Source organism: Acipenser ruthenus, chromosome 6 (assembly GCF_902713425.1).
Source record: "Acipenser ruthenus chromosome 6, fAciRut3.2 maternal haplotype, whole genome shotgun sequence".
NCBI lineage: Eukaryota > Metazoa > Chordata > Actinopteri > Acipenseriformes > Acipenseridae > Acipenser > Acipenser ruthenus.
The window spans coordinates 10,695,579-10,707,582 of NC_081194.1; the positions used below are offsets into that span (position 1 = coordinate 10,695,579).

A 12,004-nucleotide genomic window follows, 5' to 3' on the forward strand; every position below is an offset into this window, starting at 1 on the left:
AGACCCTGGAAAGTCGTACTGGAATTATTTATTATTATTTTTTTTATATATATAAAATAGCCTTATGTTAAGTTGAGTAAGTTAAATAAGGATGAAACTGGTTTTGTTGCAAATGTTTTGACACTTTTTTTCAGAAAATTTCAAATGATTTTATATAATTTTTGATTATGAATAGTTCAGTTTCATAAAAGTAGGCAACACATTTTGGGATTTTTCATATTTGTTCCAGTTAGTACAATACCACAAGTCTTTAGTCTACAGAAATTGCTAGACTAACTTAGTACTGTGTTTGAGTATTCTCTAGGGCAACAGCAGTTACTTTGGGTATGTTGCAATTGAGCCAAATTTGAATATGCAGCTGGGGACTTGAGCTGCTTAGTTAGTTGCAATCGGTATTAACTTGTGTACTAGTTTAGTACCGTCCTCCGTACTAACCACGAGATCAACCCCAGTGAGTACGCTCCTTTCAGTTTGTTGCATCCTGGTTATTGTAATGCCAGTAAAATGCTAAACTTAATTTGTGGAGCACTGTAAATAGGATTACTCTCACATGACATTGCTCGATGGTTACTTAACTGTTTCATATTTGTTATTGTAATGCCAGCAATAAGCTAGACAGGTCTTTTCAAAACACCTTTATTTGTCGACTGAAGTCTAATTTGAACTGTGGAAGGTTACAGTTAACCACACAAAGGTCTGCGCAGTTCTTAAAACTGTACTATGTTTTGTCACAGCTGTCTTGCCTTGTTCATTGTCAAAACCAGACACAATGTTTGTGCTCACAGTGCAACTGTTTTACATATTTAAACAAACAAAAAAAGGATTTACTAAAACTTTAAAATGATTAAATAAATAAATAAAAAAACTTTACTAATACTACCACTGGTCAGATCAGTCAGGCACTCGGTTTCACTTCAACTGAATGACTTAGACTAACTAAATGTAAATTGCCACAACTGTGTGGTTTAAAATAAATTGTTGGGAATGCAAAACCATAAATCAAAGCAAAAATATTGAAAAAGAGAACGTTTAATATTGATCTTGTGCTTTTACCAAGCAATGAAGGAGAAAATTATTTTCAAAAGTCAATGTTTTGTATTAGCTTCTTGTAATCCATCAATTTTTCTATTATAAAACAGTGGAACTGTGTGCATATTATTCAATAACCTTTTCTTTCAGTTTATGCTTGATGTCTCCTTACAGACTTTTTAAAAGCTTATGTGATTTCATTGTTTTTTTTTTTTTTTCCCTGAAATTTAATAAAGGTGGTACTGGTTGCTTTTTTTTTTTTTTTTTTTAATTTTTTTTTTATAATATGCAATATTCTAAGACTTAACCACAGAGGGTTTGAAACTTCCTACAGCCCTGCACCCAGTTCTGGGTTTTTACAACTCCCCTTGTTTAGGTATATTATACATTTCCATGAGCATGGATTGACCGCCAATCTGAACTGATCCAGGTTCTCCTGCATTCCTCCTGAACTCACATTGATGACCTGAGTTGAGTGAAAAGATGCTCTGCGTGTTTGACGGATGTTGACGGTTCTTTCCCAGCAAGCCTTGCATCCAAGGTCAGATTCCGGAAGTTCTTTCCCAGAAAGCCTTGCAGCTAAGGTCACATTAATTTGTTTACAAAACCAAAAGGATGAACACTATTGCTTTGCTTCCGACAATCCTAACAATTCTTTGGAATTTTTGTGACTTAAAAAAAAAAGAAAGAAAACATGAGAATATTAAAGCACGGAGAAACCAGAAGCTCACCTAAACCAGAAGCTCAATTAAATGGTTACACCCACTCGTCACTTGATTGGTCAGTGTTGTGACGTACCTCCACCCATCCCACTTTGGGAAAGGGTCTGAAACAAATCAGGGCAGCTCGGATTGGCAGCCAATGCAGGTTGGGTTGAGTGGTGCGTGGAAACGAGGTATTATTGAAATCAGCAGGCGCCAGGAGTTTGGACAATAAGGGCCTTGCTAAATCTGCTCTGAACTGATCGCACTTGAAAAAGTCTTACCTGGATTGACTATTAGGAGTTGTTCATGTAGCTATAAGGGAAGGAACAATATGGTGGATCATGAAGCAACGTGATCAGATGCCAAAATCAAGGCACATTGATATCTGGAGTGATGAAATCGGAGAACTTCAGAGTTCAAAACGAAATGCACACATTATGATAAAATGTACCTTGTATTTTTAAGAAATAAAGCCATAACGTTCATAAGAAGCTCTATGTCTTCTGTGGACACGGGATCCATAATTGCCGGGTTGTACAGTAAAATACAGTGCATGGTGGGAAAATGTCACCGGACTATTTTAACAGTGGTTGTACGCAATAAGCCTGACTAAACATGAAACGGTACTTTAGTGTGGACACCGAGCTAGATTAATTAAAACATTTTTGAGTACGGTTCTCGAGATCAGTTATGTAGTGTGGACAGGGCCTAAAATTGTCTTAAAATGAGAAAAGAAAAGGAAAAAAAAATCAATAAAAAAAAATGTTTTACTGCACACAAGTTCTGAGCTATTTCCCTATAGTGAAAGCATCAAGGAGAACAGGTAAATTCACCAATGGAACAGTGAAATATGAATTACAAATTTGTGAGTAAAAGTAATTGAAAATGCTGCGAGAGAACAAAGTGGTTTTAAAAGAGCTCACCTGAAGCACGAAGCAGACTGGCCTCCAGTTTGTGAGGAATCCGCAGTGGCACTTTCATGGTTGAACGCATCTGATAAAATCTTGAAAGACAAAGATCATACAGGGGTCAGATTAGAAGACATTCACTAGGACACAAACACATGTATAAAGCAGGGGTCTGAGAACATCAAAATACTGTATCCCACCTGGACAGGTAGCAACGAATGTTTACCAGTGCAACTTTAAAGCAATTCAATACAAGATGCCGCTAGTAAATATACCAAAATTATCAATGTGAGGCACATTCATGACAAGCCTAGGGTATTGTAGAAAACACTACAGGAGTGATGACATTTTTTTTCTAGAATTACATAATAGAAAAATTGCTTTCCTTACAAACTGATATAAAAAAAAAAAAAGTAAAAACAAAGCTTATATTGACTGCAAGCTTAGAACCCCGTGGTTTATTACTGTCGATACACATTGCTGTGTAAAGCCAGTATTATTATTTCAAGGTGACAAACCGTGATAAAGAAAATTAAAGAACTGTTTGGACTGTGCACTTTGTTGTCTGTCGTTGTTTGGAGCACTGCATCACCTACACACCTGCGCACTACTTACCACTTTGCCACAATATGGTACATTTTTCATTGAAACTGGTAATAAAAGGTGTGAATATCTAAGATCTAAAATTTGAAGTTACCAGCTTAAAACGGTTTATAATATATTAAAAGTGTGGCAGTTTGAGGCTCGTAAACATCTACAAGTGAGGATGTATAACAAACATACAACAGAACGACTGTAGCTGCCAACTGAAATCGACTACATGCAAGAGATTAGTTGCTGAGACTGTTCCACATTCAGCCAATGCACTGCCAATTACTGCTCCTCTGAAGTTATGGGATGAGCAGTAAACGCATGTCCCCATGGCTTTCCCCAAACCAAAGAAGACTTTCATACATAATATTATTGTGTACTGTTCCTTTGTACTTTATTAAAGTGTGTTTCAGAGATCCTAATACAGTACAACGTCGCATATCCGACCCCTTGTGGACTGGGGTATAGGCGGATATGTGAAAGTCAGATTTGCGAACATCTATAGAAAATGACATTTACACATACATAAATAGGTTAGAGAACAAAAACAACACTCAAACTGCTTTAAACACAGGGAAATTTTTTGCATTAAAAGTAAGCGAACGTAAACGAGATTAATTAGGCTACAATACAAAGTGTTGCTATGCAGTTTACTATAAGCCATCTCCACGCAAAGCTTTTAAAAAAAAAAACAACACAAAACTGTGAATGTACAGTAACTGAAGGCTTTTTTCTTAACTCTAGAAGTCCCTGCCTCTCTTGTTCTGCTTTCTTAATATTTCTGTCACGGTACTGTGCGCTCTTTCTTGATATTATTGCCAACAGCCGATAAGAAGCTTGGTTTAAATATTGCTTTGGCTATTTTAAACAAACGGCCGGTAAGCATTGCATTTATGAAGCTTGCTTTGTTTAATTCAAATGCAACAACACACTGCCAATATCTGCAACCGTGCGCTCATATAAACACATTGCACAAAAAAAAAAAAAAAAAAAAAAAGAGCAAAGCACAAAGCTTTCTCAACTGGTGTATTGAAACGTCACTGCTAAACACAGATGACTGACACACGCACACAGCCCGTCTCTCTTAAAGGGGAACGCACCAAAAGGATGATTGCTATAACGCTTTCTTTCTGTTTCCATTGCGGACGCTGCACTTACTGCCAATACGATTACTCTCGTAGCCTAATTTTAATATTTATTTATTTATTTAGCGAGGCGGTTAATTGATCAGGGTGGTTAGGCGACGGTCGGATATGCGACGTTCCACTGTCCTATCAAACCTTTACCTCAATAATATAACATCAAAACACTAAATTAACACCAATAAGGCAGGTGCAGTAATTGTTACCCAAGTTTTATCATCATTACAGCACCTGTCTGGAGACCGAGAGAGACCATGTTATGCATACATTTCAGTACGTCTCCAGGCAGTTTCCTTATTGCTTTGGGACTAGCCATACCCGATAGAACATAAATGACTTCAATTAATTTCATCACACCAGAGGATTATGATACTGCAGTACTTTGCCTTTATGCAATACAATGTAAATAACATACTGCATAAACAGGTTCTTCCAGATAAATTCAGACTCCAGTTATCTCAAATTGAACTGTGACAGTGTATGCACATACTGTACTGTACGCCTCTCGGGCAAACTGTAATGTTACAATTAAAAAGGTATAATGCCATCGAACAACCTTTATACTGTGCATTATATCATTCAAATCTGTTTTTTCTCATTTCTATCTATTTAATAATTAACGCCCCCCCATCCTCTTTCCTGCTATGTTTCAATTTATTAATAAGACACTTATACATATCCCAGTCTCCCTTAGGTACAGCTTTAATTAGATGGAAATATAACGCTTCAACTCTAATAAGCCTGATCTCATTTGCTGTCAGTGCATTTTAAAAATACTAGCAAACCCATTGCCTTCCTCTTCACTATACGGTCCGACAGTTCAGACACATTTAGAACTCTATAACTGACAGTGCCAAAGTTGTACTGAAATAATTACTCTGGAAAATAACATTGCTACTTATGGATGAGAAAGGTTCAGTCAGTGGAAAATGTTACTCTGCGACAGCCTTCAATTTAAAAATATACCAAGAGCAGTAAGTTTATCCACTGCTATAAAAACAAGCTCAATGTTTCCAATACAATATGCTGTTCTGGTCATTGCTATTATTGTAAGACTTTACCATAAACCTAAAATCTGATGTTACATAAGCCTACTTCTAAAACATTGTTTTCTAAATTGTGCCTTAATTATTGCATTCAGTAACATACTAGGTCTTTATCATCTGGAACCTCAAAAAAAAACAACATTATGGGGGCCATCTTAGGTCACAATGAAAGGTGCCATTTGAGTTTGTTGGTAGAGTTTCCACAAAACTGATAATGTGAAGCTTCCAGCTTAAATGGTTTATTACATAATATCTGTAGCAGGTGCAGCGATGGCGGGTTGACAAACTTATAAAAGCTCCCCATACGGGGATGCTTAATAAAAATGTGAATTATTTACTGCATCCTCAATTAATAGTGCATGATTTCTTATACTTACTTCATCCTAAATCATTTACTAGTAGGGGATAAACTAAAGCAGGTCTGAAAGTTCTGTACAGGATGCAAAAAAAACTGCTCAGTGAACCCACTTTTAATGAAATACAACTCATTATTTAAAAACATTTCAAGACCCTACATCAGTGTTCCTCAATTGGCGGCCCGCGAGAGCCTTCCTTTTGGCTCGTCGCATGTCAGCTGCCCTTCATTACAGATGCAGGTAATGCACATCCACTCGAAAATGCTTCACACTTTCCAGAACACTGGCCAAACTAGCAAGATAAACGTTACGTATAGTGAGCAACGTTTTGTTTTGTTATCCTATTTTCTGTTATGGGGAGAGTAATAAACGAACACCAAAATGGTGTTTTTGTTCTTTGTGCAACACCCCCTTTTCCTCATTTATTTCTTGAAGAGTTTATTTAAGTTAAATTTGACAGTTTTCACTTGTGTGCACAGCTTAAAAAAACAACTCTAATGCTATTATTTTATGAAAATGTGTCATCTGCCACTTTGTTTATTGCGAATAGAAACTACAATGGCAGGGATAAAAAAAAAAGAAAAGAAAAAAGCAATGTCTACTTTTGTACTGTTTCTATCTGAAATACACACATGAAAAAAATTGTATAATTTTAAGTTTTGACATCCACTGCTTTTATAGTTAATTCAGTGGAGCAAAATAAAGCCTTCACAATCTATTCTGGAATATTACAGTTTTACATATAGTTTTAGGATAAATAGTATTGGAAAGCACTTTAATTTCGCTAGATTTAGCTGGGAATTGTGCAGCATGTGATTGGAACATGAAAATGAAAGTAGTTTTTGTAGTCATTTAATTTAAATATGTTAGCAATGTATTTTAACTTAGCTATTGTATTAAGTTATGACTGATGGGGGTTCCCCGAGTGGCACATCCGGTAAAGGCGCTCCACGTGGAGTGCAGGATGCGCCCTATGACCTGGATGTCGCCGGTTCGAGCTATTCCACTGCCAACCGTGGATGGGAGCTCCCAGGGGGCAGCGCACAATTGACCAAGCACCGCCCGGGGGGGAGGGCTTAGGTCACCAAGGGTGTCCTCGGCTCACCGCGCACCAGCGACCCCTGTAGACTGCCCGGGCACCTGCAGGCTTGCCTGCAAGCTGCCCAGAGCTGCATTGTCCTCTGACGCTGTAGCTCTGGGCTGGCTGCATGGCGGGACTGCAGAGTGAAAAGAAGCGGTCGGCTGACGGCACACGCTTCATTAGACAGCGTGTGTTCGTCTTCGCCGCTCCCAAGTCAGTGCAGGGGTGGTAGCGGTGGGCTGAGCCTAAATACAATTGGGCATTTCAAATTGGGAGAAAAATTAATTGGCGACTACTAAATTAAAAAAAAAAAAAAAAAAAAGTTATATGATTGATTAACCCATTACGTTTGGCCTGGTGTCAGAGCATTTTTTTTTTATTTTGCAAATCACCAGATTTGTCTCCAGTTTATTATAGAAAGGCTTGGGAAATGAGAAACGGTTTGGCTTTATTATAGAAATACATGAAAAACGTAATATTAGGAAAAAATAGCAATACAGCCACCAGTAAGTATTCAGACACAAGATATTAGCAGAAGAAACCGAGCCTGTCAAAGATCTTTTATTTGGCTTAAAAAAACCTGTTTGGCAACAGTAACAAATGTAGGGTTGCCACCTGTTCGGGTTTGACCCGGACAGTCTGGGAATTGGCATCTGTGTCCGGGTGACAGGAATTAACAAACCAGGATGCCCTAATGTCCGGTTTTAAGTGAAACGCATAAGAAACACCAACCTTCCTTTAATATTTTCTTTGACATACCGTATAACGGGACATTTTGGAGTGGAATTTATTTAGTCTTTATTGGTGGTTTGGACTGGACAGCCAATAATACTTCCACCAATTACAGTGTGGCAGCATACAGTGGGTGATCCCGCCCTCTGACAGACTGGTGGTATGCAGCACAGGTTAAGAGGCACGCGCTGGACAATGGAAAGAATGTGTTGGCTGTCAAAGTGAGTATGAGAATGGCAGCGAACAGTTTGCTTAAAAAAATGGATTTAGGAAATTTTGAATTTGTGATGCGATCAGAAACTCTGAGGCTGTATAAACTGCGCCTGCTACTGTGGTACCTGTAGGTTAAGCAGTTTTGTGTTTTGTTTGTGTCAGAAAATCTGTAACAATGGTGCAAATTTGCTTTGGATTGTTATTGTCGATACGTGTAGATACTACTATCCACCGTGCAGGTATCGCAAAGTCCCTAAACAATATGTTAAAATAAATTCATTCTGTACCATATAAAAAAAGCTGATTTTGGCAGTGCTTGCTAGTCTATTAACCAGTTTTAAATTTAAAGTGTTTTAGTTTCAGCTTTATTGTTAAAGTTTTCACATGTGCAATTCTGTCCTACAATTACTACATGATACTGTGATCATTCCACTGTGTTGTTAATGAACCACAGCTAAGTTTTAAAACTGAGAGTTAGCAAATGCCTATCGCAGTTACTGCAGTTAGTAATCCTTTCCAATTACTGATATCTTAAAATTGAAGGGCCACATATGAACGATACATATTGTAACTCATTTTTAGGCCGCCTTTGTTGTTCTCCAAGTTGCTGCAGTGACATTGTAGATGACATAACTAGTTACTGTAAGTTAGATACTGTTTTAGCAGACACATTTCATTAAGTAAACATGTATTTGAATGTTTTTTAAATTAAAAGTAGAAATACAAAACTCACATTTTTCTTTGTGAATGTGCCAAGTGATAAATGCCAATTCAAAAACCGGCAAAATCTACCAAGGTAGCAAATCTGCAAATGTAATACCAGCCAGAATTTCCAGTTATACGGTACATTTGCTTAAAGGATTTCCACTATCTTATTAGAAATGTGTTTACGGCTAGGTCGGCCAGGGTGTCCTCGGCTCACTGCGCAACCAGTGACCCCTGCAGTCTGGCCGGGCGCCTGCGGGCTTGCCTGTAAGCTGCCCGAGAGCTGCGTTGTCCTCCGACGCTGTAGCTCTTGGGTGGCTGCATGGCGAGTCCGCAGTGTGAAAAAAAGCGGTCAGCTGATGGCACACGCTTCGGAGGACAGTGTGTGTTCGTCTTCGCCCTCCCGAGTCAGCGCAGGGGTGATACATTTTCTAGTTTTAATAAAATTTTAATGAATAACATGCTGTTTTAATAGCATTACAGTGGGATTTGTATAATTATTTGTTTGCAAGACGTCGTTTGAATATTGTCAGAAAAATATCAGGAAAAAATGTATTTGCTTTCTATTTTTATTATTAAATGGCGATCAGACATTGTATCATTGTAAGTAGTTATTTCTGACATGTATTAGTTGATTGGTGCAAGTGTAGTGTTGCAAAGTTATGTTACTGTATGTAAAGTATGATCTGATAGTCAGCTTTTCATGACCATTTAAAACAACCCCCCACCACTACGCACATCTTGAGCGCCCTGTAGGTTTGAACTTTGCCTTATCTGGCCTGCCAGAGAATGTAATTGAGTACCCCTGCCCTACATCAAAATGTTAGTGCTACAGCTCTACAACTACAGCTCAATGGAGGTGCAACAGTTTTATGCACAAGCCTGAAAACTTCTACTAACAGAACTTGGGTTTGTGCACCACTGTTAAAATAATACAATGGAACTTCTATCCAACAGTTTAAACAAACATACTGAACAGCACTGCATGTGTCAGTATTTACAAATAACGTCCCCGGTGCTTGCTTTGTCAGCAAGAATTGCATTGGTTGTTATGTTACTGGAGTTTGCATAACATTTTACAATAGGAAATGGGGGCAAAACCACATGGAAAACAGATGAGAAAGGATCGAGTGGTTGCATGGTGTGAAAAGTAAATAATGTGAGGGTTGGGGCAAAGGGACAAACTGTCCAAACTGCAAACACCCCAGTGAGAAAACAGCATTAACTTGCTAGTAAACACAGTCAGTTAATTTTTTTGTTTGTCCGTTTTCCCTTTTGCTCCTCTGCCAAATCAGCATAGTAATTGTGAAATATTATAGCCTATATACACAGACAAATATCAATCACACATTTTGTTTTCTATCATAATAGACTTGAAGCCATAAAAGGGGAAGTTTTATTTGGGCTTTTTAATATCAATTATAAGAGCACAACATACAGTATTGTGTTGCAATAGTACAGAGGTGGCCAAACCGCGACTCTTTTGCAATTCAAGTGCGGCCTTCAGTGAAATGCTGGGTGACGCACACTTTGCAGCTTGTGGACAATGGCATTGAGCAAACCCTCCACGAGTAATATACGAAAGTATGAGGCTTTAAACCTGACTGGGAGGAAGAGTTTGCTTTCACTGAAAACAGTGGTAAATCGCCTACAAAGTTTAGTCTGTACAAGGCGAGCAACCTCAAACGTCATTATGAAACAAATCACAACACATTTTCATATGAATATCCTCCTGGATCAGACTTAAGGCAGATTATGTTTTCGGCGTTCAGTAAAGAAGCTGATTTAATGACTCAAGCGAGTTTTGTATGGCAAGCATGGTATATCGCTCATGGCAAACGTACTTAGATGAATTAATCTTTTTTTACAATTGGAGTGTTGGTGCTTAGGGCGCAACAATTGTTGCATCGATTATTGATCATCTGTGCTTAAATTTTACCGAGATTCGATTACATTTTGGTGAATCGATGCATCTAATTAATACCCAGTTTTAATTCTCCTGTTGCCAGTTTGCATTAAAACCTTGAGTGCGAGTGCGCTGCTTCTAATGCTAGTACGGTAGATTTGCGCGTTGCTAGGATACACACAAGTTTACATTATGCGTTGGATAAGACAAATCAGAAGTAGGCAAAATATTAACTTTTTTTTTTTTTTTATTTAAAAATGAAGGCAACACGGTTTTGTTTTTTTTATCTATTAAATCTACCAATTACCCTTTCTTTCAAAGCATGCTGTGTTTGGATTATATGGCAATATTATAGAAAAATAAGCTGTATCTAGTACGATAGTTACATTAGTCAGGGTTTGTGAGATTAATTCAAATGCTTTGCGTTTTTTACATAAAATGTAAACAATATTGAACAACCACGGTTCAAAAATTACTTCTGTTAAAATATAGTATTTTTTATTAATACAATGTTAATCTGATGCGGACGCACGGTATATATTCTTTTTAGTTGTTAAACGCAAGTCCTTTATTTATTTATTTTTTTTATAATCGGAAGTGTTCTAATGTGAATGCAAGTCGTGCCTTTTTGTTTAATTATTATGCACAACGGTGTTTTTAGTTATTAGATCTTCTGTTAAAAAAAACTAACGTTTGTTTATTTTGAAAAATAAAACATCAATGCATCGATTATCGTTGATAAATGTCTATATGATAATCGAATACGGAATTAAGGTGCCGATTGCAGCTCTGTTGGCGCTAGACTAAAACATGCATGTTTAAATGTTATACTTCAGGTCTAAAATTATTATATGTATCTTACGTCTCGTCATTAGCAGGTACAGTAATCAATTTCAAAATAAATACAGTGCATTGTCATCCACAACGTTCAACAGTTTAATACACACAGCAGTCATTAAAAAAAAAAAAAAAAAAAAGAAAAACATGTCTTTTAATTTTTTAAACCCAGTAATCATATCTTCAAGGGAAGAACTTGTCAAAAAGAATCCTTACATAAATATGCGTTTGTGTTTTTTGGTGAAATCAGGTCAGTTATAATATTTTGCTTTATAATAACTGAAATATTTTATTTAAAAGTGCATAATACAGTAAACAAATAATGGAAAAACACCAGTATTACGTTTAAAGTTTAATACACTGTAGACCTACAGTACAATACAAGTTACACAAACTGTGTAGGCAATGTTCTATCCCTTGTTCGTGTGTATTTTGCTGCCATCAAGAGATAGATAGCCTAACAACTGTACTGCACAACAATGCTAGTATTTAAAATGTCTTCCTCGCAAACATTTCATGTTCACAGTACGTGTCTTGTGGCTCTTGGCCATATGGAAATTTTGTTATGCGGCTCCTAGGGTCAGGAAGTTTGGCTACCACCGCAATAGCATATCAAATATGTGAATTCAGTCTTGCCTGCACGCATTTATAGCATGCACTATAGCTATTTGTACCCATTGCCAAAATTATGTTGGAAACCAGGAAGTCTGTATAGGAAAGTCAGTGCAGACTTTTAATTCGATACCAAACAATA

At 37.2% G+C, this 12,004-nt stretch overlaps 1 protein-coding gene across 9 annotated transcripts in view; it reads right to left on the reverse strand.

The window, feature by feature from the left end:
• Window positions 1–12,004, reverse strand: part of LOC117410799 (protein FAM135A-like) — a 70,046-nt gene that overhangs the window by 31,362 nt on the left and 26,680 nt on the right. For all 9 annotated transcript variants that reach the window (XM_034017626.3, XM_034017628.3, XM_034017630.3 and 6 more), the window contains one exon: window positions 2,657–2,736. In XM_034017626.3, the coding sequence (XP_033873517.1) occupies window positions 2,657–2,736 (80 nt within the window). The remainder of the gene's footprint in view (window positions 1–2,656; window positions 2,737–12,004) is intronic.